At 48.0% G+C, this 27,692-nt stretch overlaps 3 protein-coding genes across 4 annotated transcripts; 2 read left to right on the top strand and 1 right to left on the bottom strand.

The window, feature by feature from the left end:
• The first annotated feature begins 899 nt into the window (after positions 1-899).
• grk1a (G protein-coupled receptor kinase 1 a) lies at positions 900-6,407 on the top strand. Its single transcript, XM_084667706.1, has 7 exons — positions 900-1,703; positions 2,879-3,006; positions 3,177-3,334; positions 3,492-3,575; positions 3,854-3,978; positions 4,376-4,577; positions 4,681-6,407. The coding sequence occupies exons 1-7, from the start codon at positions 1,002-1,004 to the stop codon at positions 4,971-4,973; spliced, it is 1,692 nt and encodes a 563-aa protein (XP_084523832.1). The 5' UTR covers positions 900-1,001; the 3' UTR covers positions 4,974-6,407.
• A 397-nt stretch (positions 6,408-6,804) lies between these two features.
• Positions 6,805-14,644, top strand: tmem255b (transmembrane protein 255B). The gene is made up of 10 exons (XM_084668377.1): positions 6,805-6,961; positions 7,099-7,185; positions 7,487-7,629; positions 7,906-7,968; positions 11,930-12,019; positions 12,742-12,822; positions 13,509-13,594; positions 13,856-14,015; positions 14,175-14,318; positions 14,417-14,644. Exons 2-10 carry the CDS (start codon positions 7,107-7,109, stop codon positions 14,642-14,644), a joined length of 1,074 nt encoding a protein of 357 aa, XP_084524503.1. The 5' UTR covers positions 6,805-6,961; positions 7,099-7,106.
• A 1,080-nt stretch (positions 14,645-15,724) lies between these two features.
• gas6 (growth arrest-specific 6) lies at positions 15,725-27,430 on the bottom strand. Of its 2 annotated transcripts, none has more exons than XM_084668481.1 (16): positions 26,716-27,430; positions 26,377-26,537; positions 24,330-24,354; positions 24,131-24,193; positions 22,345-22,467; positions 21,213-21,332; positions 20,853-20,975; positions 19,720-19,841; positions 19,365-19,483; positions 18,454-18,643; positions 18,023-18,187; positions 17,686-17,854; positions 17,417-17,556; positions 17,113-17,314; positions 16,688-17,001; positions 15,725-15,803 (listed from the first exon to the last, which is right to left on the bottom strand). In XM_084668481.1, exons 1-15 carry the CDS (start codon positions 26,789-26,791, stop codon positions 16,850-16,852), a joined length of 1,950 nt encoding a protein of 649 aa, XP_084524607.1. In that variant the 5' UTR covers positions 26,792-27,430; the 3' UTR covers positions 15,725-15,803; positions 16,688-16,849. The 2 variants fall into 2 exon arrangements, with proteins under 2 accessions (XP_084524607.1, XP_084524606.1); XM_084668480.1 differs by having other exon boundaries at positions 17,417-17,559; positions 26,716-27,429.
• Between the last annotated feature and the right edge of the window lie 262 nt (positions 27,431-27,692).

Raw genomic sequence — 27,692 nt, 5'->3', positions numbered from 1 at the left:
TTTCAGACGGTTAATACTCGTATGACATGGCTCAAATCGAATCAATCCAATAAAACTTGAAGCAATTGTACTTTAATACCTCGGTAGTTTGCTTTCATTCTCTACAAGAAATATGGAAGCAATTGAAAAAATCCTGTACACATGATTTAACTTTATTTATGCCACTGCATTGTAATTCTTCACATGTAAATCTTCACATTTTACTTTTCTAGTGTAGATTTGTCCCCTTTGAACACATTGTGTTTGAATGGCAAAACCATTCACAATGTCAGTCTCTGTTTGCATAACGGCTGCATGTTGTGGTGGTGTTACTAAGACATTTTCATTGAGATGAAGTTGTTCTCGTGACTCTCGGTCTAGGTTTAAATTCAGCACATTCCACTTCAGCCCACCACAGAAATCTATGACAAATGCTTCGCCTGTCTCTCTCTCTCTCTCTCTCTCTCTCTCTCTCTCTCTCTCTCTCTCTCTCTCTCTCTCTCTCTCTCTCTCTGTTACACAAACACTCACGCAGTCTTCCTCATTATCCAGTGTACTGTACACATAGGGAAAGGTATTATGGAGTTAGTGGATAAAGTCTTTAGGGAAAGGTGTTGAGTCAGGCAGATCTGTGTGTATGAGTGTGTATGTGTGTGTGCACAAACAGTGTGTGTGAGTGGAAGGGGCTAAACCTCGGTCTTAGGTATACCCCAGCCTTAGTCGTTGAATGCTTGCTGTCCTGTCTTTTCTGTGTTCAGCTCTGCAGGGGACAGACAGACAGACGGATGCTCTCACTATTCTTCAACTGAATTATCCAATGTGGAGGAAACCCTAATCCCTGGCATTTCCTGTCAGGATTTTAGTACAGTTTGTCCATCTGTCTGTTTTTTCTCCCCCCCCCCACATTTTCACGAGGAAGAAAGCTGGGGCTGGTCCTTACTGGTCCATACTACCCTGAACCTCTTTACGCCTTTTTTCACTGCAATTTATCCTTGTTTATCTGACATTCTTCTTCTGCAGCCATGGATTTGGGTAGCCTGACCACGGTGGTGGCCAACTCGGCCTACATCTCAGCACGCGGCAGCTTCGACGGCACCGCCAACCCCGCCGCCAACCGCGACAAGAAGTACCATGCCCGCCTCAAGCTTCCCCACATCACGGTGTGTGAGGGCCTCGTGGAGACTCTGGACCTGGGCTTCCAGAGCGTGTGCGTGGAGCAGCCCATCGGCAAGCGCCTGTTCCGGGAGTTTTTAGAGTCCAACAATGAATACAAAGGTCCATCTCGCCTGTGGAAGGATGTGGAGGAGTACAACCAGGCAGAGGACAAGGACCGCGCCAAGAAGGCGTCTAAGATCCTGTCACGCTACATGGAGCCCGACGCCAAACTCTTCTGTCCCTTCCTGCCCGAGAACAGCATCACCAAGGTGAAGGAGAAGCACGAGGAGGCGTCCGACGACCTCTTCAATGAGACGCTGGCCAGCGTGCTAGATTTCCTCAAGGAGGTGCCTTTCACCTTCTTCCTGGAGAGCATGTACCTCAAGAGGTTCCTGCAGTGGAAGTGGCTGGAGATGCAGCCCATGGATGAAGACTGGTTCCTGGACTTCCGCGTGCTGGGGAAGGGCGGTTTCGGGGAGGTGTCGGCCTGCCAGATGAAGGGCTCGGGGAAACTGTACGCCTGCAAGAAGCTCAACAAGAAGAGGCTGAAGAAGAGGAAAGGCTATGAGGTGAGAGAGCTGAGAAATGAGGGCTTCCTCTCTGATTCATATGTGGGGTGAGAGGAAATAAATGGCTGTGGTGCAAAGCAGCCTGATAGTGAAGTTCCTAACAGTATTGTGGTACAGTATGCATGAGAAGAAAGATGCGAGTACTTGTGGTACAGATTGATTGTCACATCAAGGTCAGGGTCATTTGTTGCATTCTTTTTTTACCTTATATGTTATGATTGTTTTCCAAGTGTTGAATGGATTATAGGTTCAATTGTATCACATCCACAAGTTCTAGAATACATATTTTATTGCAGTTGATCAGATCATCCAGATCATTTCTAGTGGATGAGCAATACTTAATAGATTAACATAAAGACTTACGTGGACAGGCACCTTGACCTTTATTAGACAGTCACAGCTTTACAGATTAGGGATTTTATTGCACAACACTCAAGCGTGTTGCCTAATGTTCCCATACACTCTTCACTGTACACTGACTTCCCTGCATTTCCTGTGACATCGATGATGAGAAATCTTAGCTGTAAAACATTGTCTGTGTGTAAGGTAGAGTAGGGAAGGCTAGTGGCATGAAACTGCGATTACTGACATGAAAACTGCTGTCACTAAAATGAATGGAAGATATCAGAATGTAACAGGTGTGGGAAGGGAAATGTTGAGTTTAGGTTAAAGATAGACTAAAATAAGGTACTGGACATGGGAAATAATGGAATAATGGTCTGAGACTGTCCATGGCTGACCAAAGGCAAAAGGTACTAGGTGTGAAGATGTATAACGTGTCAGAAGGTTTTCTTCTGATTGTGAAAGAGGTCCGTTCTTAATAAAAACACTGTACGTCTACTGATGTTTTATGTCAAGGTTACACACATGGTTAGAGATGCTGGACATCATAATTCTGACCTGGTTTCACCGGCAGATCAATTGATCATGCAGGGCCCAGGCTGGTTAGACAGTGAAACTCATAGGTTCAGTAGCCCTCATGACAGAACACAATGCACCTGTGGCTTACATGTTAACTACCCAGCAGCGATTATTGAGATCCTTATTAAATGCCAAACACAACAAGCTCTGTTTATAAATGGAACAGATCTGGGATGGATTTTGGTGTGGAGAGGATATTTGTGTCTGTGTGTTGACTGTCTGTGAACCATACATGTTCTCCTCCTCTCCTCCAGGGGGCAATGGTGGAGAAGAGGATTCTGGCACGCGTCCACAGCAGATTCATTGTCTCCCTGGCCTATGCCTTCCAGACCAAGACTGAGCTCTGTCTGGTCATGACCATCATGAACGGAGGTGACCTGAGGTGAGGCGCAACACATCCACGCGCACACGCTCAAGGACGTCAGTCACACTCGACCTGTACCCACAGCGGCAATCACAAACCTACACATCTCACGTCTCTCTGAAAATGCCGACATGTCCCACATCTCAAACAGAGTGTACGCACTGTCCGTATCATGTGTGTTTTCTTAGGTATCACATCTACAACGTGGACGAGAACAACCCAGGTTTTGACGAGCCCAGAGCCTGTTACTACGCAGCCCAGATCATCCAGGGCATGGAGCACCTCCACCAGAAGAGAATCATCTACAGAGACCTTAAACCTGAGAATGTGCTCCTAGATAATGAAGGTCAAATCAACAGATTGATATAGAACTCCAAACCACACACACACACACACACAAGCACACACACATTGACTCTACAACAGACTGAGACATGCTCACAGGCCCAATAGGCCCAGTATCTCTGACGTGTATTTACCGTTGTGCTGGTGTTTGCTCCCAGGTAACGTGCGTATCTCTGACCTTGGGTTGGCTGTGGAACTGGCGGACAACCAGGACAAGATCAAAGGCTATGCTGGAACCCCAGGTACAGTAGTGGCACAGTGGCTGGCCCCTAGCTGCCATCAGGCCACTTGACCCCTACTGTCCCCCATTCATTTAGCATAAGCGGCCTACCTACAGTATGTGAGACTCGCTTCATACCAGACAAATAGTCTATGAGTCAATATTAAGGGCTCATACATGCCTAGTATCACCACAGTTTGGCCTGCTAGGGCCAGGTGTTCCAAGAGATACGATGGCACTGACAATGATGATGGGGTTGGCTGATAGTCTAATTAGATTTGTTGTGACCTTTGTCCTAAGGGTTCATGGCCCCTGAGCTGCTGAAGGGAGAGGAGTACGACTACTCTGTAGACTACTTCACTCTGGGGGTCACTCTGTTTGAGTTCCTCGCTGCCAAGGGCCCCTTCAGAACCCGTGGAGAGAAGGTGATCCCAACCTAGCCTCCACCCCCCCCCCCCCTCAACAATATAGTTTTACTCACCTTTCTTTTAACATATGTGCTTTGTTTCTATGTAGCTATTTTCTCTCTCTGTCTTTCTCTCTCTTTTTATACTCTATTATCTTGAGAACCTCATGGGTTAACACTTTCCTCAGTGGCTCAATCTTGCCAACATATGGCAAGACACTGATACTGTAAATCGTGTTTTAATGTTAGCAAACAAATCCAGACAAAATGTACGTAAAAATGTTGAAAACTATGCATACAGTATGTATGTACATACATGTACAATCATTGTACTGCCTTTCACCATTAGATGCAATAGGGGAAATAAATTATTAGGTGAAAACTGAAACCTGGCTGTCCATCCATCGTTCATCCAGGTGGAGAACAAGGAAGTGAAGAAGCGCATCCTGAACGATCCGGTGACCTACCCAGAGAAGTTCAGCGAGAACGCCAAATCCATCTGTGAGGGCCTGCTGTGTAAGGCGGTAGACAAGAGGCTGGGGATCAAGAACGGCACATGTGACGAGATCCGGGCACACCCCTTCTTCAACCAGATCAACTGGAGGAAGCTGGATGAGGGTAAGAGATCATGGCAGACATATCTACAACATCATGGAAGCCAAACCAACATATAAACACCAGTTTACTATCGATGGTTAACTACCATTTATTTCTCCTTTAGGAATCCTTCCACCGCCGTTCGTGCCCGACTCCAAGACAGTGTACGCCAAGGATCTGGACGATGTGGGCGCCTTCTCCACAGTGAAGGGCGTCAACCTGGACGAACCTGACAATGTGTTCTTTGATGAGTTTGCTTCGGGGAACATAGCCATCCCCTGGCAGGAGGAGATGATCGAGACAGGGATCTATGGCGAGCTCAACGTGTGGGGAGCCGGCGGCACGCTGCCCAACGACCTCCGCAGGGAGTCCATCCTAGAGCAGCCGCCCAAATCCTCCACCTGCTGCGTGTCATAAAAGAAGTAGGAAGAGGAAGACGTGGGACTAATATCCTGACTGCTCATTGGACGGGGGAAAGGGAGGGGGTTTGGTTGGAGGAGAGATACCACGGGAAAGTTGAATGGAATGGACTGGAATTGCTTGGAATGATGAGGAATTGAGTGTGTTGACACCAATAATCACTCCTTTCATTTTTCAGATACTTGGTATACTCAGATATGTGATTCTCATAATTCTTTCTTTATTTGCTTTTCTCCAGCATATCAACTGCAAATCATTTACATTAAATAGTGCTTTGACAGTCTTTAAATGAATTATCTGGTAACATCCTTTACATACATATATTTGAAATGTTAGGGATTACGAAAGCCATAAAAGCATGGCATGGTGTATTTGCAAGCTTTAAAGTTAAATCAAATGTGCTGCGATTCCATTGTCGAGAAATCTAGTAGTATTATTTTGGCATTTCAGCTCTCAGCCTCTGCTCCATTCACCTCCCTTGAAATTCCATCCACACACACAGAGCAGTCCAGCTTTGTATTCCCATAATGAGGGATGACTCCATGGCTTATACTGCAGTGTTGGTCTCTAAAGGACATAAGTCCTGTTTTTGCACTTATTTTGCCAGTAGGACTCAACATCACTCCCTATTTTTTACATTATTTAAAAATATTTTGGTAGTATTTTAAATATAATTCAAAAGTATTGCTATCTGCAAGTATGTACTATTGTGTTTGGGTGTGTGTTTGTGTTGAGTGTAAATTAAGTCGTCCTCTCATTCATAAGATATTTAGAAACGGCAGCCATCATTGGTTTTATTTGTTCGTCAGGTGCAGTGACTTCCGCGCTTCCTCTTGTATCATCTCTCACAACTCACGTTATATTTCTCTCACATTGGTTTTCTATGGGATGTTAATTCAGATAGTGTAGCGTCTTTTATTTGTCGGTTTTATTTGATTCTGTCCCTAAAGGTATTTGCTGATAAATATGACATAAGGAGTTGGCCTAGCCCTACACTTAACATTGATTCTGACTTGATCATTATTTATACAACTGTTAACACTAATATGTACATTCCATATCACTCCATATTTAACAATTGTATTTTTTTTAATTTTTTTATGTCATAACATATTTTTTTTCTTGATGCAATGTTGAAAGTGGGTTGCTCTGAGGATTCTGATGAGATGGGGAGTTTATGCTTTTAAATATCAGTTTGCTTTGCCACATGCTTTTATGCAAAGGACATTTATTTACACAGGAATCTCTTGCAATACAGGGGTTTTAAACTGTTCTTTGTTCATACTTGTAAAGAAATGCTGTTAGCTTGAGAAGAATTGATAACTCTGTAAATTATGTATATGTCATATAGATTATGTTCATGAACTCAAATAAATATTTTGCCATAAAAGCAACAAATAGCCTAGCTTTCTATATTTATGAAGACATGGGGCTAGACATTCTGAAGTGAAATCCTTATTTGGGCGGTCAAACTAATTATCAAAGAAACTGTTCAGTTACAAGTAGGCTTCCTTCCAGTGAAATTTATGAGATGATTTCACCATTTAATAAAGGTCTTCCCGTTGCGCAAATGTATCGATTGTTAGCTGGACATTGTTTAATTACTTTTCATCGAAATAGCGCATATAGCCGAAACAAAATGAAAATATGTTTGCTTCAAGTGCCAAGTAAATAAAAACAAAATTGTTCAACATTGTACTAACGATTGATCACTGATTAAAATTCATAAATTATTCATCGACAACGATGACTGCTGCTGCTTCTGTCAAAGCTCACCTCCCCTCGAGCCATCTACAGCATCTTCGTTTCAGTGGCCGACAGTCTTTGCAGTGTCAGGTTCTTAGAGTTGGTGTGAATTTCCCAACGTTAGTGCTGCCGTGTAAACTTTGTGTGCGACAGGACATACCATTACCCTTAAGGAGTGAACTAACTACGACACTTTTACGTTTGCTTTCAACCTGGGCTTTTTATTTCAGACGCGACAGGTGAAGGATTCTTAGAATTGGCGGGAGGATAACGTTACACACCTGCAGTATGCTGTAAAAGAAAGAAACAGACTTTACCTACTTGCACTATTGAGCAATTTGGTGAGCTATCTTTGGTAATTTCTTCAACCTTACAGTTATCAGAATGCAGCAGCCGGCATCTCAGCTAACAACAACCCCAACAACAGCAACAACAACAACAACAGATGTTTTGGACCCCACAGGTAAAAGACTGTTTACATTTTTTATGGCAGATAAGGTGCACTGTGTGTGACATTTTGTTTGAGATTGTGGTGTGTTATAGCCTTAGGACTACTTGCATCGCTCACTTTATTTACAGGGAAATATATGTTTGCTTCAGCTGTTTTGCCATATCAGCACAAAGTTTACGGTCCAGGGTAAACTGCTTGGAGGACTGCTGGCCGTGTGCACTTTAGGATACATTTTAATATGTTGCTCTCTCTCTCTCTCTCTCTCTCTCTCTCTCTCTCTCTCTCTCTCTCTCTCTCTCTCTCCCTCCCTCAGCCCAGTATGAGAAGCGTAAGAGGACGGCTCTATGGGTCACCATCTCCCTGCTGGCTCTGTCTGTGGTGGTCCTAGTGGTGGGACTGCTGTCTGCCACACGGACGGGGAACGTGTCTGTAGCTGGGTACTACCCCGGCATTACAGTGAGTGACACATGCATTACAATAACTCACCCACCCACCCACCCACCCACACACCCCCACACACACACACACAGAAATTATATTGAGTCACATGATCGCACTCCAGAAGAGACAGCCATGGTACATCCTGAAAATAGCTCAAGCTTCTCTTTCGAACAAATGTACATTGTATTATGCATGTGATCCCGTCTCTTAATATGTCCAGCCTCCAAATCAGTGAAAGATGCTTTCTCCTCCCCCCCCCCCCCCTGTATCTCCCCCACTTTACGTCCGCAGTTAAGTTTCGGAGCTTTCTTGGGGATTGTTGGTATCAACCTGCTTGAGAACCGCAGACCTATGGTGAGTTCCAGACTCTTAAGAACCTCCATTCAGCCTGACTACCTTTGACCCGACCCGCAGACATGAAAAGGTGGATATCTGCAGACCTAAAATGACAGATATATGGATGGGTCTACTGACTGGCTTCACTATCTATGGGGAATTGATGAGTCTCAATATTTTAAGTCATTTTCGTTTTAAATGTGAAGGTTTTGTGAGGTTAGAGAAGGTGTTATATGACAAAGCACTCAAGGCCACTTTGTTCTTTTGTTTTTAGTTTGTCGTTGTTATATTTATTCCTGAAACATTAATCTGATAAAGGCCTTCAGCAATAGAGGATTATGTTACCAACTTTGCAAATTTGTTAAACTGTTTATAGAAAATGGCCCCTTTAAATCAAACAGCAAATTCGATTATTGGGACATGGTAATGTCCTTTTGTTGTTCTTGCTTGGTTCCCCTGATTGGATGTGGTCAGGGAAGGGAATGTGATTGGCTCAGAGCTCCAGCGAGAACACAGGACATTGGATTAGCATTGGCAGCTGGCTGACAGAAAGGTTTCAAAGTGGGGACATCGAGTGCCACCATACACCGTAACCCTCCTGACGCATCACTGCCAGGCTTGGACTCAGTGTACCTGAGTTAAAGCTTAGTCTTTACCACACGGCTGAGAAACTGGTGAATGTCTTGGTTTGGAGACACCTTTCCAAAAGAACTAGGCTAATTCTGATTCCTGGAAACTTAATGAGTGAACCGAAGTCTAAGTAGTATCACTGGTATTGTTTTCTAGACACTGGAGAGCCCATGTCTGCACTGGGTGGCATGAAGAGATACATGACACCGGTGCTGGAGGATGACTGAGACCTGGATTGGACAGAAACTAGTAACAATGTAGTATCATTGACCCCATTTGGAAACGTTGAAACATGAAAATAGTTGTGGTGCAGTATTGGATTCCCATCCAGTGCTGCCGTTTGGGGGAAGGCGGGGGCGTTCCACTGAATGGATTGTATGGGGGGAATTAAATCAAGTGCACCCCAAGTGTGTGATTGTACATGAGCCAAGGTAGGAGTTACTATGACAGACTTGGGACCATTTTAACGTAGTGTATCTGACGACTTCCTAGCCTGCTAATACATTTGAGGATCCAAGCCTGCATACTGTGTGTGTGTGTGTGTCTGTGTGTGTATGTGTGTGTGTGTGTGTGTGTGTAGGTTAGTTATTTATTCAAAAGGTTTCCCGGGTATCATGTATCTGGTTACTCAGGTCACTATGCCCTTCTATAGTAGCACTATCTACACTTAGTAGGTCACTTGCCTGTAACTGTACCTTCCTATTATGGGCAGTTCTGTGAGCATAGAGAAATGTATTGTGTTGTCTTACTGTAAGATATCTTCCGGTAAATACCCTGTAGAGTTTCCTGTGATGCCAACCCCTCCCCCCCCCCCCCCCCCACACACACACCCCCACCCCAGCCCGCTCCACCTCTCTCTCATATCACTAACAAACACTAACAAACGAATCCTAACACAAACACACACCCTGCCACACTTACCTGTTCCCATGGCAACGTGACGAGCCCTCACGGAGGGTACTGACAGAATGTGTGTGTGTGATTTAGGGCTTGCTGTGTCTGCCCCCCTACCCGGCATTGGTCCTAGTCTCCAGCATTAACATTTTATGACAATGAGGCTGGCACACTTTGAGCTGCAGTGTACGTAACCAAGCACTCTCTCTCTCTCACACACACACACAAAGAAAGCACACACCTTTCTCTCCCTCATCTCCGTGGTCCGTGGTAAGCGGATAGGAGGCTGCCAAGGCAGGTTTCACCTCATTAAAGAACAACTAGGAGTATCTAGCTGCACATGAGAGATGCCAGCCTTGAACTAACTAACTGAGTTTGGTGTCACTTCCTGGTTCCCAGGGCCCCCTGGCCCCTGCTGGAGGAAGTAAAGTGCTGCTCCACCTTGCCTTCAGATGTAGATAAGGTCTGCTGTTGTTGCTTGTACAGAGATCAGGATCTCAGTCCCTTGTCCAGGGAAGTTTTGGGGGGAAATGTGCCACTCTCATGGCTGTTTGCTGGTGTTTCACACACAACTAATAACGGACCATTTGTTTTTCTTTGCCTGGCACAGTAAGATCTTCAGGGGTCTCCTATGCTTTCTACAGAGGGGGCCAGAGTTGAGGGCTGTATTTTAGACTGCCGTCCTCCTGGTAACCTTGCAGCCGGAGCAGAGGCCCACGGAAGGGCAGTCTATTACCCAGAGGGCCGCAGCGCGTGCAGACCTCATTATGGCCGTGTTCGAGGCAGCCCCGTTGATCACATGACCACTCGGCCGTGTTCGACCTCCAGTGGAGTTGTTCAGTCAGATGCAGCGCGGTGTGTCTCTCGTTTCCAGCTCGCTGTTTTTTATTTTATTGAAGTCTTCCGTCACTTCTTTTTATGTTCACTCTGTCGTCGCGTCCCTGTGTTTCGGTTTTCTGCTCGCCCATCCCCTCATCCCGTCATTATTTCCACTTCTTGTTGCTTCAGCTCTCTTGCTAGTTGTCTCTCTTTCTCTGTGTCTCTCAATTTCTATCTCTCTCACCCCACCCCCCCCCCCCCTCTCAATTTACATGTATAACATTCTGTCTTCCCGCTCCGGTATGTTATCGGTTCTCTCCCTCCCCCCCCCCTCGTCGTGCTAGGGTGTAGACGGTGGAGTGAGGGAGGCTTGGGGTGATAGCAGCAGTGGAGGTGCTGGCTGTGGTTTACGACCTGGCAGCTGGCGCTGACGTAATCTGAACTAATGCCGCTGTCAGAGTCCATTGTCTCTGCAGCTCTATGTTGGGACTCTGCCGGTTTCCAATCCCTTTCTCTTTGTTTCTCTCTCTCTCTCTTTCTTTTCCCTCGATTTCTCCCTCCCTCCAAAGGCCATAAAAGACGAATCATTTAAACTGTTAATGAAGTGGAGTGTCTGGAATGCCAGGCTGACTGATGGGGGGACGACGCACACGCACATGCACCTGTCAAGATCCGAGAGCTGGTGGGACAGTGTAGAAAAGGTCCGAGCAATCTGAGCAAAGTGTGTGTGTGTGTGTGTGTTTGTGTGTGTCTCAGCGCCACCTGCAGTGGGTCAGAGGGTTGCCAGGTCTCAGTGGTGAAGAGGAACAGAAGGAGGAGAGGATGGCAATCAGCCCAGTCCTGCAGGGGAAATCAGGCAGGCCGTAAAAGATGCTCAACGTTCAGCTTTATGTTCACCCATCTGTGATCGTCCAGCAGGGTCTGCCGGGGTTTGAGGGGGTTCAGAGGGTCAAGAGTGTGTGCACGTGTGTGTGTGTGCACGTCTGCCAGTGGAAGGGCATGTAAACCACATTGTCACTCAATCAGTGTGTCTCATCTTGGGTGCAGTGTAAGTACTAGTAGCAGAGGTTGATTAGACTGTCCTCATTACAGTGACTGATTAGGCAAACATTCTGACACAGATGGGCTCCTTGTTACTGTCACCAACGGCATTGATTGACTAAACTCTAAGACACCCTTGTCCTCTATCCATGTCTTGCTCAATATAAGGTATAGGTGTGGGGACACGCGGGTGTGGGTGTGAACGTGTGTGTGTGTGTGTGTTTCGGATCAGATTGGGGGAATGAGATTGACCTTCCTGATGTTAAGGGTCGTCCCTCTGGCCTGCTTTGACTTTTTGGACCGTAAATTACCCATAAAGCGCATCTCGGTTGACTGGGCCAGAAGCTGTACATTTCCTTTATTACCTCAGTTCTCATCCAGACACTGCAATCAGCGCACACTGCCAGGACTGGGGGAGACAAGGGCGTTTACGTAACACTGTGCTAGTGTGCTTGTGCTTGTCTGTACTGAGGTATGTGCTCTATCTACACATTCATAGAGGGAGCATTTACAATGTTCCCCCCCCCCTCCCCCCTCCCTCCCTCCCCTTCCTCCCTCCCCCTCTCCCCCCCCCCACCATCCTTCCCTCCCTCAGCTCATTGCAGCCATCATCTTCATCAGCATCGGAGTCATCGCCTCCTTCTTCTGTGCCATTGTGGATGGAATCATCGCTGCAGAGTTTATTGTACGTACCCACCCCCCCCTCCCCACTCAAAGTAAAGGCCTAGACACAAACACAGACACACTGAAACACACACAGGCACACACAACAACACACCCTCAGCCTGACATACAAATGACACCGGCACAGTGCTCCTACTGTCCAAAAATATGAATCTTATCTCTCTCCCGCCGCCTTCTTTTTCCCTCGCACACATACACAGTTCAAGCTTCGGTAATGAAACTTTGCAGATACAATCAGACAGTATCCTTGTCTGGTGTCCGTGGGTAACAACCCTTGTGACCACCCTGTCATCACTCAGGATGACGGTCAGACTAGACCAATCTATCTCCGAGCACACCTTGCAGAGCACCTGACAAACTGTAGCATAAACCCACAATACATCACTGATTGAATAGCCCATAATATCCATCCCCTCTCTCCAAGAACCTAGCAATGCCAGATAAATGGAAATCATCCCACCACAGCAATCTACTTTCCAATTTAGTTTTACCTCTATCACAGATATTAAGCTGTTTAGCTTTTTTAAACTTGCTTGTATAACTCATAGTGGTTTTAATTTTTCAACTCATTCAAATAGAGTGAATCTATATACATATACATGTTTACACATAGGTCATTGAGAATTGTTTAACCTTTTTGCTTTCCGCCTTTCTCTTTCTCATTTCCACACACGCACTCATACACACACACACACACACACACACACACACACACACACACAGGACAGAAGGCCTTTGCTGGAGAACAGATGTGAATATTACATCAGTGGGTCCGGCTATGCCTTTGACAACTACTACACTGAGGTGAGTCTATACAAACACACACACACACACATACTGTACATACATATCATACATTTGATTTGTAGAGTATATGAGGTACTTTTCACCCCAAATTTACATAATTATTGAAATAACACAGATGATTTATAAAATATTAAAAACATTCAGTGAACATCATATGAAATATATTGTGCATGAAACCTTTAAGGGACTTGGGCTTATGGCTTTCAGAATACTAGACCCTTACTTTAATTGGTCAAAGTTATGGCCCATATCTTACTCTTTGCAGACAGTGTAAATTGTTTTAAGCCTGAAGGAGATATTGGGGTAAATTAGGTTTTAAAGACTGCATGAGTTGGGGTAGTTACGATTGATGATGCGTTACGGTATTCCATGCTATAAGACCTGAAGCTGGTCATTGAACTAGGTATCCCTCTAGTGGCACCAAGATAGTACCACAGAAATGTACTAAGAACACACTTCATACATTTCAATTCTATGTGACAGAATTACACTCCAGTGAATGCGTAAATGATTTCTATGTTTATTCTTTCCTGCCCACTGGCAGTGGATATGTTGTCAAACTGCAGTAAGGACAGGAACAGAGCATGCCTTGTGACTCCATTTCAAGTTCAATGGCCTTTTTTAACAGTTGCAACTCCCCGGCCCTGCCTTCTGTGTGTGTGCGTGGCTGGCTGGCTCTTTAGGTGGTGTGTCACTCCTTTAACGACAAGTGTAGGCTGAGGGTGAAAAGCCACACCTGCTACTGCTGTGACCTGTACAACTGTGAGAGGTGAGCGCGTCCTGCCTGGAGGTTTGACCCGTTGTAAGCCAATATGTTATGTTACGTATGAAACTCATCTTTTATCCATGTATCCTTGTCCCTCCCTCCCTCCCTCCCTCCCTCCCTCCCTCCCTCCCTCCCTCCCTCCCTCCCTCCCTCCCTCCCTCCCTCCCTCCCTCCCTCCCTCCCTCCCTCCCTCCCTCCCTCCCTCCCTCCCTCCCTCCCTCCCTCCCTCCTTCCCCTCCCTTCCCCTCCCTTCCCTCCCTCCAGTCCAGAATATCACCGGCAGTACTATGCGTTCACAGGAGTGAATAGCTGCTGGGACGTGGTGCACCTGCACCGCCTGCTGTGGGCCTGCGTGGTGCTCAACGTGCTGGGCTTGTTCCTGGGGATCATCACTGCTGCCATCCTGGGAGCCTACAAGGACCTGGTGAAGACTTGCCCCCTCTGTCATGCTGTAAAAACACATACATGAACATATACAGCAAATACACGACCACACTTAGACACACTTTTTGGGAGATCATCCGGATGTGTGTATGGTAAACGGTTTTACCGTTTCCCAATTCTCTCTCATATGGCCTCTCAGAACCCGACGCCCCAGATGTCGCCCAGTCCAGCCGCTCCCCCCCATATCCTGTACAACCCCGCCCAGCACATGCTGACGTACGCTGGCTTCTGTCCCTCTGGACAGGCCCTGCCTGCCTACCCCAACTACCCCATACCCATGCAGGTACCAATCCACAGCTACCTCTCTGCGCTGCAGTGCTAACGACCTATTCCCTCCGTCAAACATGAACATTAACCTTTCCTTCCCTCTCCGTGTCTCAGCACCACAGCAGCTACCAGGCCCCGCTTACACCCCAGCTCAACCCCGAGGGGGGCCCTGCCTCCTCCTGCCCTTCTGAGGAGAGCATGCCCCCCTCCCAGGTCCCCACCCAGCCCTCTTCTCAGGGGGGCTCCCAGGAGCCAGGAGGGTACATGCTGACCCCCAACGCCCCCATCCTCTATGGATCCTCCTACGGGCCCTTCGAGAAGCCCCCGCCCTACGCCCACTGAGAGACCCCCCGCCCCCAAGACCCCTGACCTCTCGACCGGGGGAGGACGAAGGTGAGGCCCAGAACTAACCCCCCAGCCCCCCCCCAGCACCCCCACCCTCCCCTTCCCTCACCCCGCTCATACACCTGCAGTGTTTGTGAGGCTGAGTGGATTGATGTGTAACGCAGTCCACTGATAAAGGTAATACTGGAGGGTTTCCTCAACATCACTTCCACAATCAGATACACTCAGACTGGCAAACACCAGGGAGGTACGGGCCAAAGTGTTAAGGGTTGTTTCTGGACCAGGCCAGAGATTGGAGCACAAGACACTTCCCCGGGCACCTGACCGACCTAGACTAGACCACAGGAAGCCTGCAGACTGTAATAACTTACTGGAGCCACTCTTCCGTCTACTTGATTGCATTGTGGTTACGAGATAGTGACTTTAAATGTGTTTGTTTATGAATCTATTAGCAGCAATATGCAAACGCTTTCATCGTACTCATTTAGGAAGTTGAACTGCTCCTTACTCTTTGATGTCATATTTGGATTTGAGAAGTTTCTCTCCCTCCTGCCAGACTTTGGTCTGACTTTTAACCAGAGTATAATATATGTTTCTGATTACACTAAGCTAGTCTGCTTAAGGCCAGTAGAATAGTGTGTACATAATATAGTACTTGACAACAGGCTTACTTTTACTATTCTTACAGTGTCTCAATTGTTGGATGATGGTCTGTTTTCCATAAGTACTGTATTATCTTGATCTGCAATCACTGAACAGTTGTCAGGACTTGGTCAATCATGTATGTAAAAAATTAGGACCATACCGATTTCAAATGTTCTCATTGCAAGGTCTCCATAATAAACGTTTTACAACATATAGAGGTTAACAGTGAAATGTCGTCTTCTGTTCTGACCCAGTTTGCTAGTGTGGTCTCTTTCTCCTCCTAGTGGTCAAGAGTGGCTATAGCTACTCAAGTGTCGTGAGTCAGAGAGACTGTAGGTGTCGTGAAAACCCGACTTGCAAGCGAGATGTCCGTATCAACACCAACAGACCACACAACTCCATCACTCTTTTTAAACTCCAGTCTGATGCGAGTACCTTTTATAGATTCATCTTTATTTGTCTGCAAATCATTTTTGACTGAAGAGAGAAGTTCAAACTCCGAGGTGGGCCTCTGTATGCGCGACACAGTAGACGGGCGATACAAGTGGGAAATAATAAAAAAGAGACAACACAAGTTCAATATACAACATAAAAGATTACAAAAAAATAACAACACAAACACAACCTCTACATTCCAAAATGCATTCATTATTAAACCAAAGTATACAATAAACGGAAGAGACATTATACCGGAGCCCTTGATTGGCTTTCTGCAAGATAACGATTTCTCAAACATATTCGAACCCTCTGATTGGATGAAATGATGGCGACTTTCAGGTAGGGTTTCGTTTTCTAAAAAGCATTGTACAGTCACGTAATATTTACACACATTGTATATTACAGCGCAATCCTTCCTCTCTCTCTCTCTGTACCTCTCTCTCTCTCTCTCTCTCTGTACCTCTCTCTCTCTGCACCTCTCTGTCAGTAGCTTGTGTGGTGGTGTGTTGCAGTGCTTGGACCCTCTCTGCCCTATGTGCTGCTATTGTGGTATCTTGTGATTCCCAGTTCCAAAAATACATGTCTGATTGGTTGAAATTATGTATTAAATATTCTGTATCTGTGAAGGTGTTTATTGAGGGGGGGGGGGGGGTCAGAGGTGTGGTGGTGGTGGTGGGGGGGGTAGGCTGGATAGGGGTGTGGCTGTGTAGGTAACGAGAGAGGCTTCTGGGAGAGTTTTGAAGGGATCGATGGAGAAGGCTTTGGTTGTCATTTGTAGGCACAATGAGGATCAAGGTTGCAGGTAGGCTTGGAGTGTAGTAGTGCACTGAACAATGGGCAAATTCCATTTCTATCTGCAACAGAGTGCAAGGTTTACTAACAGGAGAGCACCTTGCGCCTACTTTGCCTATCTACCGGATTCCCAGCACCCACCCTTCCACCCTTCCACCCACCTACCCAGCCACCCCCCCATCATCCCGGCTTGGCTTCCTTGGGGAGAGGGGGGTTCAGTTCAGCTAGTCTGGGGGCTGGGGTGTGTGTGGCGCTCGCTCAGGATAAGGCCCTGGGGGTTCAAGTGGACCGCGGCGCCCCGTCGAGGTCCACCCTGGGGCAGCGGGGTCACAAGTTGTTCCCCAGCAGGGGGCAGGAGTGAGAGCGGATGTCGTTGTGCTTGTGGGAGGCCCCGTCCAGGTCCAGCGCCCGCCCGTTCACCGTCACTTCCACGCAGCCGCTGAAGAAGGCCGACACCAGGGTGGACACCAGCGGCACGTCTGAGGGAAGAGGGCAAAGGTCGCAGGTTACATCCGACTTCAAGGAAGGCAGTGATATAAGAAGTGTGTGTATATAACTCGTCCGTTAAATAGCTGTGTGTGTTCACTGACCTGGGAGGCCTCCTATAAAGGTGCTGGACGGTAGCTGGAGGTCAACAGGCTCCTGGCCTTCTTCGCTGCGACCCGATTGGCCGTCGACCTCCAGCAAGGTCAGGTTCCCCGCGACTGTGACGTTGATCACATGACTCTCGCCGTCACACAGGAAGGCCGGCGCGCTAGCCACGATGACGTCACCCGCCGTCACCAGGACAAACTGCAGACAGCCCGGCAAAACACAACACAGGTCACCTTCGCCGGCGTATTCACGAAGGGAACACGCACGCGCGCAAACACACCCGGGAGGTTAAAAACTCACCTCCCGCCACTCGTCCAAGCCCTGGTGATAATCGGACAGAGCGATGGAGAGGGGGACACTGTCTTGGTGAACGAGAGCAAACAGCACCCCTATGCTGCAGGCGGGCCGTAGTGTCAACTGGACACTCAAGGTCTGACTCTCTGCTGGGGGAGCCGAGGACAGGAACAGAGGGGACAATTAGCCAGCGCTGGATAGAGAACCCCCCCCCCCCCCCCACACACACACACACACACACACACACACACACACACACACACACACACACACACCATAGCTGACGTTGTAGAGGGCGAAGCCGCTCCCAGGAAAGTAGGCCCCGGGGTCCTCGCTGCTGAAACACTGCATGTTGTCGTTGGAGCTGATGGTCTCCTGGATGGACGTGTCTTCTCCGGTCAGCCAGCGCCAGTCTTTCATGCAGCCGTCCAGGCGAGGGTTCACCTGCGACACACGCACGCACGCGCAGGTTTACTACACTATACACGTGCATACACACACGCAGCCGTTGACGACATATGCACACCGTTGTACATTGTGAATGGGGGCGTGTGTGTGTGGAGTTTGACTTGTGGCACGGGACAGACACGCGTCAAGCGTGCGAGGTCGCACCTGGTTGACCAGTCCGTCCTCTTTGAAGGGGACGCCCCCTACAGTCAGGTTGAGCTCGTGCATGCCTTTCTTCAGCGTGAACAGGTCTCCGTTCACCGCGATCTTCATCACCGCCTCCCGGTCGATCTTGATCACCAGGCTCCGCCCTTGCTCCTCCACAGAGATCTGGGGGAGCCATCGTGAAACAGGGAAATCAGAAATGAGGAAGATCTGCCGCGCGGAGGGCACACTGACGCAAGCGAGCCTTTCCCTTGCTTTCTGGAAGTCCTATCTGACCTAACATAACAGGATGGATGGTCCTTCGGAAGGCTGAAACCGATCCGTCGATGTCCGATCGGTCGTTTCTCAGAAGCAGGAAGGCTGTGTTTCTATGGAGCATGAATAAATCCCCCACAGCAGAACGGTGCCTGTGTGTCAGTGTGACCCCTGACCTTTCTCCACTGGCCGTCGTTGACCTTGGGCCCGCTGCTCGTCACGCGGCTAACCAGCCCGTACTTCAGCTGCAGCTCCAGCTTCCCATCATGCATTGCCAGGACGATCCAGGAACTGTTCAGGTGACCCCCGGCGAAGAAGATGACCCCTTCCGGATCGAAGGTCCGGAAGTCAAATTCAGCTGAGAACCTGCAGGACAGAGACAGAGAGACAGACAGAGTGAGAGACAGAAAAACAAAGACAGAGAGACACAGAGATGAGAGACACACACACACAGAGAGAAACAGAGACAGAGAGAGAGAGAGAGAGAGAGAGAGAGAGAGAGAGAGAGACAGAGAAACCAAGAGAACAAAAGGTGAAGTGATCCCATTATGTTTCAGAACAGAAACTTCCTCCCATTGATCACGTCCAATCCACCACCAGTCACTGACCACTAAATACAGTGGCCATGTTCCAACAGTCATCAGATCCTTCCTTCATTCCATCTTTCCTTCCTTCCTTCCTGGCATCTGTAAAGACACTGATCCTTTTCAGTATAGAGTTTTTTGGGAGGCCTAATGTCAGGAACTCTTGGGTCTCTTTATTTTGGCAGAGCACATCACTGTAAATAATGCATCCTTGGCTGGCTTCTCACCAGGTCTTTTATTTACCAGGATTTGAAATCTCAGGAGAGTCCCGCTGCTAAAATAAGTCTCACCCCGCCTGAACTCCACCACTAGTGGACTTGGCAAGTGCACAATGGACCATCCAGGACAGTGGAGACTTATCCTGCCTGATATTATGAGATACCCCACAGCTAAACAGCCTTAGCCTACCCAGTTTCTCTCCTCCTGGACCAAACTAGCGCTACTCTGGGGTGGAATGATTCAGCCTCTCAGACGGCCTGGGAAAGGGGGAGGGCGGGTCTTACCCGGTGGGGACCCTCCTGCGGAAGCGCAGCCTGACCACGGGCACGCCGCTGAACATGCGGCCCAGGTAGAGAGAGCGGGGGTTCCTGCTCATCATCTGGGACATGCAGGGAGCGATGGCCTGGGGAGGAGGACACAGAGGCGAGGGGGAGAGGAGGGGAGGGGGTAAGGATGGACAGGAGACAAAATGTGACGAGTTTTGATGACAGAACCCCGAGGGGGAATTCCACAAAGAGAGAGAGAAGTGACTGCTCTGTGGCTCCGTGCTTCGGTGCTTGGCCTGAGTAAAAACTCCTACGAGATGGAGGTTTCTGGAAGTGTCAAGGGGTGGGTGGACTGGGTGTTTGAGAGTCGTACCTGGCAGCTCCTGAGATCTTTCGCCAGCTTTTTCCCCTGGCGACCGTCGCAGAAACACCGGAAGCTTCCCGGTGTGTTCACACACTCCTCCGCGCAAACGCCTTCCAAACACTCATCCACATCTGATGGGAGGGGGAGAGAAAGAGTGCGAGAAGAACAGAGACAAACAGGGAGTAGGGGGTTCGAGTTCATTGAAGTTCCGTCAGGCCTCAAGCTCAGATAACCAAACATGGGAAGAAACTGATCCAACAACACCAAGTCAGTTTCAACCTTTCTGCAGAACGGCCCAAACATTTGTCTGGTGTGCCCATCTCCCAACCCCCAATTCCCTTCAAAGGTCATGCAGAGGTCACACATGAATGTTAACTTTGAAACAAACACAGCTTCTGGCTTTATTTTATCCTATAACCACCCCTGACCCCATTCTCTCTAGTCTTTAAGGAAAACAGACAGGAACAAACTTGTTTTCCCCAAATAAAAGATAAGGATTAAGCCCAATTACATTTTTGAAACAACACATCACAGTTTGGCAGCAGCCATGGCGTGCTGATGGACCCGTCTCAGTGTTTTTGAAAGGCTGTGAATGTTTTGTCTGTAAATACAGGGATGGCGTGCATTCTTTGGCAGGAGATTCACGCAGCTGTCTGCCCATGATCTTGAGCCGTTTCCTTGTTGATATTTAGCACGGTGCGGATTGCAAACAACTCCTTTTCCATGACACAACTCAATAGATAGAGCCACTTATTAGGAAGATAAGAAGAAAACAAACTGGAGTGTAGCTCAAGAAGCCATGTCTTTATGTGAGTTGAAACTGATTCGGCTGAATGTTTTGCTGGGAAGACAATTTTTCCAGAACATTCCTAATAGCCTCAAACATGTACGAGTCTCCCTGTGATGGTCTGACCTGTCACCCACTTCCTCCCAGGACTGTGCCCTCAGGAGTCCGAGACATTCCTGTCTCGACAACACAGCTGCCCCCTCACCAACCCACATTCAGGTTGGAACTGTGTGTGTGTGTGTGTGTGTGTATAAAGTGGATCAACTGACACCGTTGTGTGCCAGTTTATCATACTGCCATGTACTTGCGTGCTTCTTAATCTTTGACATTAGAGTCTTTGTGTGTGAGAACTCACCCAGGCAGCTCTTGGTCTGATTGTCATAGACGTAGCCTGTCTCACACAAACAGTCGTAGGTGCCCTCCTCGTTCACACAGCTCGCTGTTCCACACACACCTGGGCCCTGACACTCATCCACATCTGCAACACACACAGACAGACACACACACAGACATTAGGTGTAGAACCATAAAGGACTCGAGTTTGGCCACTAGTAAACAGTTAATACGAGTTCATGTTTAAAGTACCTGTACTAGTTCTAAATGGCAAATACACTTGAAACGGACCACCCCCAAAGTACCAACCAGACAAAGTTCTTCACATCCAATATGTAGAGCATGGTAAAGTGGGGAGGGCTAGGGTGTTTTTATTTTTTACCATTGCACATGTGGCGTCCCACCAGCGTGTAACCATGGTGACAGGAGCAGCGGTAGCTCCCCAAGGTGTTGTTACAGCCGTGGTCACAGCCTCCGTTCCTCTTGCTGCACTCATCCACATCTGCCAATCAAACGCACGCTCACATTAACATGAGAAATAATCATGAAAAGCACACGGACGTGCGGAAAAAGATCTGATTTCAAACTCCGCTCAGTGTTATGTCAGGAGAGAGGCATTCTTAGGAGACCCTGTTGTGTGTGTGTGTGTGTGGTCTGTACAGTTAGACACAAGGCACTAGGAAGAGTCACAGTGGAAATGTGAGAGATGGCAGTCTGAGAGTCCTTTTTCTTTCTCCCTCCGAATCTCACTCTCACACATCCCTCCCTCCCTCCCTCTCTCCGTCTCTCTCCAGTGTGTCAGGGCTCCTGCAGATCCTGTAGCTAGCTCTGACCTCCACAATCATGCATCTCTCCTCGTGCACACGTGACACGCAGGCTTCCAGCTCCGCACCCTGTGACCACAGTTCCAGCACATCGAATACATTGACCTGACAGAAACAGCAACCCCGCTCGTACTGAGCGTGCTCACAAATGGGGGGGGGGGGGGGGCAATGACACACAGTATGGGAACAGTATTTTCAAAGCTGAGCTGGATGTCATGTGAGCAAAGGCCCTTTACATTAGCGTTCCAACTTCCCTGGGGCATGTCTGCCCTAGCTCAGCCCTTTTATAGATGAGTAGTTCTCAGGCAGGGAAAATAGGTGCTAGGTGGTCTGTTTGTATGCGTCTACCGGAAGGGGAGCGAGAGAGAACTGGCAGGCTCAGTGACTGCCCAAGGTCGCTTGGAGAGAGAGAGCACAAACAGGCCCAATGGTCACGCACTGTCTTCTACTCCTGAGAAGGGAGCCTACTGGATGCTGATGACAGAATGACAGTGCAAAAATAACCTCTGTTCGCGTCTCAATGTTTCACACTCTGTCTAGCTTGTGAGGTGTATGTTTGTATGGCCTTTCTTGAGAGCAAAGTACAGGGTAGTACGTGTTCAGAGTAGCCATACAGAACCCATCCATGGTGTGTGTGCAGTTTGTTTCTGTATGGCTGAGGGGTCATGTTTCCTGGGTATGACACAGTACCTATCTCACACCTTGCTCCAGTCCACCCTGTGAAGCAGTGACAGAGGAAGTCGCCCTTTTTGTCCTCGCAGCGCACCGTACCTCTGGGGTTACAGGGAGAGGGGGAGCACTGGTCTGGAATGTCTGACAGATAGAGATGAGAGGGAGGGAGGGAGGGAGGGAGGGAGGGAGGGAGGGAGGGAGGGAGGGAGGGAGGGAGGGAGGGAGGGAGGGAGGGAGGGAGGGAGGGAGGGAGGGAGGGAGGGAGGGAGGGAGGGAGGGAGGGAGGGAGGGAGGGAGGGAGGGAGGGAGGGAGGGAGGGAGGGAGGGAGGGAGGGAGGGAGGGAGGGAGGGAGGGAAAACCAAGGTTATTCAACAGAAACCACATTAGCTATCATATCACATTTTGTCATGCCTTTCCACAGAGTGTGCGTGCGTGTGTGTGTTGAGGGAGATGTGATCATATAAATAGACATGCTGTGTAAGCTTTCTTCAATCTCCATCACACTGGACTGGCTGGAACATCAGACACCTCTCACTTCTCCATTCCCCCTGTCTTTCTATTAGCATAATGTACTTACTCTCTAACTCATTCCGGTCTTCAGGCCCTTCCCCTCCCCTGTACACACACAGACACACTTAAGTAGTCTTCCCTGCAGTCTCTCTCTGCTCTGTAGGGTGGGACTGCTGCTGTGTGGATGTGCTGACATGACACACACACACACACACACACACACTGAGGTTCAAACTACTGGACAAGTCTGGGCATGTCAAGGGAGAGAGTGTGGAGGCAGGACATGAGGCAGGGTGAGCAAAAGGAGGGATGGAAAGAGAGAGAGGGGGGGAAATGTAACCACAGGAGGTAAGGAAAAGAAGTAGTCAGTGTGGGAGGGGAAGTGGGAAAGAGCGCAAATGGAGAGAGAGAGGGGAGACAGAAGGAGAGAGAGAGACAGAAGGAGTGAGAGTGAGAGAGAGAGAGAGAGAGAGAGAGAGAGAGAGAGAGAGAGAGAGAGAGAGAGAGAGAGAGAGAGAGAGAGAGAGAGAGGGTAAAGCAGAAAGAGTCACAGAAGCTGCAGCTGACTCATAGCAACTCCCTGGGCTTCTTCATGACTCTGGTTTCCTCAGCCAATCAGGAGGCAGCGTGCCCATGCCTACTCCTCTTTTCCCTGGCAGCCTGATGCTGCAGAAACTAAAAGCCGGTCTGGTCGGCTCATTCACGTCCTGATCCACCCCCGTCACTGCTCTCCCATCAGTTTTCATTAAAGACTGCTGCAGTCACGAAATGTGTGACGGCAAAGGGGGTGTGTCGTTCCCCCCCCCCACACGCTAGCTGAACACTGCAGAGTTACTCACACACTCCCAGCAAAGGCAGTTACTCTGGCTCGCGCTCTCACGCACAAGAAATTTCGCGGCGTCACTCCTATCAACACCTGCGTCTTACAGACTGACCGAGACGGACGATCAACATAACGTGCTACCTGTCCGCTCTCTCGGGGTTCCCCCTCCCTGTGAACACGGGAGTGGAACTTGGGGTGAGTTTTCCTGCAGGGTGTGTGAGGTGGACTACTGCAGTGCAGCCCTGCAGCGCGCACACACACACACACACACACACACACACACACAGGTGCTCCTCACCAGAGCTATTAATACTCCAGAGAGAGTGCGTGAATGAGAGATGAGGTGGAGGGATAGCTTGCGTGAAAGAGAGATGATGGGAGAGATGATGGAGGTGCGTCAATGGCTGTGCGTGTGCCCGACACAGGAGGGGCGGGGTTGGGGGGGGCGGGGAGACGGACGGCAAACTTACTGTGAACACAGGTGATCAAGTCCTGCTTCTTCTTCTCAGAGTCTCCAAACTTCTCCAAACACGCTGGACAGACAGACAGAAGACAGATCTTCAAGAACACAGATTCACACCGCCACCTGACCCACAAGCAGAGACTCTAACAACAAATGCAACCTGACCCATAAGAGTACCAGTAGCTACAATCTGAAACCAAACGTACCTTGGTATTTTGGATAGAAGTAATCCTGTTTAAGGAAAATGGAGAAGGACAGATTAAAAGTTAGTCGATGGAGGTTTGCATTACAAGTCAACATACTTCTGTACCTAGCTGCAGTCAGTCAGTCTATAAACCAGGTTCCACTAACAAAGCCCTGAGCAATTACCAACTTCAACTGATGCAGCAGCACTGGGTCACAGCTGGTGCAAAGATCTTATCACAAAGTTGGATTCAGTTCACTTTTCCTGCATAAGTAATGACCGTGGTCCAGATAGGCCAACACTGACGCTGGCATTCCTTAGGGAACCTTCTACCAATGAATCAGCTCCTGGCTCCTGGTCTAGGCTTTCTGTCTCGGCACAGTCAGATAGCAGTCACGTTGTGGAAGCATCTCCACTGTGCATCTGTCAATCTGGTGAGAGAAGGGTGGGGCACCACAAACCTGGTGCCCCACCTACATTTGCCAAGTTTAATTTCTAACCTCTGCTGACTGCTTGACAAGTAGGTTACTGCCTGTTCCTGGGGACTCTAAATTTAGAAGGGAGGAACAATTAGGCTCTGACTTTTCCCACGCCGAAGATTTGCTTCACTGAGATTGGAATGGAATTAGGTGAATGAACAGAATCCTTCCAGATGGTGGAACCTAGTTCTAGAACCCACAGCAGTGGGCAGTCCACTAACTACCCCCCACAGTCTGTAGAAACAGAGAGAGGATTCTACCAGGAAGTTTGAAACTGTAGGGTTGCCAGGGGGAACTCCCCTTACACAACGCCCCCCCCCCCCCCCCCTTTCTGTCTTTCTCTGCAGAATAAGGGAACTGCAGCAGAGGAAAACTGCAGAGTCAGAGATAGGCACGTTTGGAATGAATAATGCATCTTTAAACGAGACTGCAGTTGCGTGACACGATTTTAGCCGGGCTACACGAGGTACCGGCACGCAAAAAAACTCCTCTCCTGCCGGCTCTGCCCATACACACACACACCTCCACTCTCCACACACACACACACACACACACACATCCACACACTCTCTCGCCAACATTTACCCCGCCTTACCCCTTTCCCCTAAACCCATCTTAACCTTTATCTTAGATCCGAAACCTATAACTCCAAATACTCCGTCTGTTTTCTCTATGGATGAATTTCATCACCACTTACAGCCTGAAAAACAAACACAAAAGGGCTGAGCATCTTGCCTACGTCACAAGTCTGCTTAGTGATCCATTCATCCACATGGCTCAGATCCACATGACACATCATGAACAATCATGCACACAGCATGGTAACTGAAGCAAAAATCAAAGACACAGCCAAAACACATTGCATGCCCATTGATAATCTCCATTTGAAAAGGGATTTAGAAGCTTATTTACATATTCAGTAGGCTATGTGTAATGCTGATCAACACATTCAAATGGTGTTAGTCACAATCTGGAATATTTGTGAGCAGACCTGAGCCTAAACTATTTACAACTAGAGCTTCCCAGAGAAGCCAATTTCAAACAATGGACACCACATCACCACTTCATTAGCATAATCACACCCATGCAGCATCAATAATTCACATATTCATAAAGTCCTCTATCCTAAAGGGGTGCATCTTATTGACATAATCACACATTTGCTGCAGATGGGCTCAACATCCTAGTTAGTATGGGGGCTACCAGAGAGAGAGACAGGCTTGTCATGATCCAAGAGTAGACTGTTAAGATACTGAAAGAGACAAGCAAGGGAGGTGGGATGGATGAGAGTACCTAAACACGCACACACACACACACATGCGTTGACACGGACACACAACACACATCACGCTATGGGAATGAGAGCATTAATAGCTGTATTAAAGCATGAACAATCGACACTGACTCATTAGAACACCAGTAATTAATCCTAGCTCTTAAGGTCAACGTGTAAACAAGTTGCAGGCAATGCACTGTGGCAACACTGATGCATCGCAGGTGCATGAATGTGCTCATTTCGCTGCGTTTGAGAATTCATCACACATCACATACATCCCCAGGAAGCAGAGCATTCGTCTGCACTGCACTTACTGTTTCAGGGTCGTTCTCAAACACTTCCCTCGCCTCTTCCTTGCTACACCTTTCCTCCACACACTCTCTCTCCAGGTGTCCTTGCTTCGTCTCCTCGAAAACTTGATAAGCTCGCCTGTGTCTCCTGAGGAATTGGTTGGCCTCTTCCGGAGACAAGGAAACTGCAAAGTAATCACTCGTTATCAACTAAAAGAACTGAAAAGGAACAATCCAGGATCCACTAGTATGTGCATTGGAAGAAACATAACATATTTTCTATTGGACTGTAAGGCTGCCAAATAATGCATAAATCGCATAAAAGACACAAATGTGTTTGAGATTGCGTGCTTGTATACTCACAGCTGTTGGACCAGGAGGCGAGCAGCAGGATTAGAAAGGATCCCGACGCAAGGAACTCTGTCAGGGTCATCGGCATGTTTGCTTCTGCGTCAAACCTGGGGAAAGTTTCTCTCGTCCTGTTCTCTCCGCTCAATGTAGCAAATCAGGCACTCGAGCAGTCTGTTCGTAACGAGGGAGTATGCAGTTGCTACATCCAACTCAGCGTTTCTGTTGTTCAACCCTATTAAACTAGCTAGCTCCCCTCACACCATTACAACAGCCGATATTGCAGTGTACAATCCGACCTTCACACGAGCTAGCTAGCAGCTACCTTGTCCCCATCGCGTTACCCTCTAGCAGTCCGAACTGCGGACAAAGACCACACAAACTACACATTCGGGGGGGAGTTGCTCCAGAAAAGTTAGTTCAGCGAGCTACGTCGGATGCACGCAGGAGTGTGTCGATGCAGACGGAGCCTCTATGCCTCCAGGTGATAGGCACAGGCAGTGCAGTGATTCAACCAACATTAGTTAACCCTTCTTTTGCTTGTTTTAGCAAGTCAACTTTTGTTTTAAGAGCTTGTCAAAGGCATATCCGGTCACATTGAGTAAAAACGAAATAGTCTAAACATTCTATATTAATTGTAAAAACCTTTTAGGGTAGCCTATGCCATGGCCTGAAGTAATCGTCCACATCAGGCTATTTCATCATAATTGCGTTAGGAATTTGCCTACCATTGTCGTTACAAATCAACTTGCTCAACCCTGATAACAGTTCTAAATATATTCCCTCCCTTTCCCCAGAAGTTTACCCCTAATCATTACTCAGTATTTTGGTTTTGTATTCGTATTAGGCTACATTCTAGACTATTTTCTAACCTTTATTTCATGTCATTCAACCATTTCACTGGCTTTCTTTGTACTCTTCTGCTTAATATCCTGTCTTTATCATTGTGAAATGGGCCAGGCTGTGTCTTGTTTCGGCAGAGATTGTGTGCT

This window comes from Hypomesus nipponensis, chromosome 12 (assembly GCF_054491055.1).
Source record: "Hypomesus nipponensis isolate SF chromosome 12, ASM5449105v1, whole genome shotgun sequence".
NCBI lineage: Eukaryota > Metazoa > Chordata > Actinopteri > Osmeriformes > Osmeridae > Hypomesus > Hypomesus nipponensis.
The sequence above is the reverse complement of the archived record's forward strand: the minus strand, read 5'-3'. Positions and strand labels throughout refer to the sequence as shown.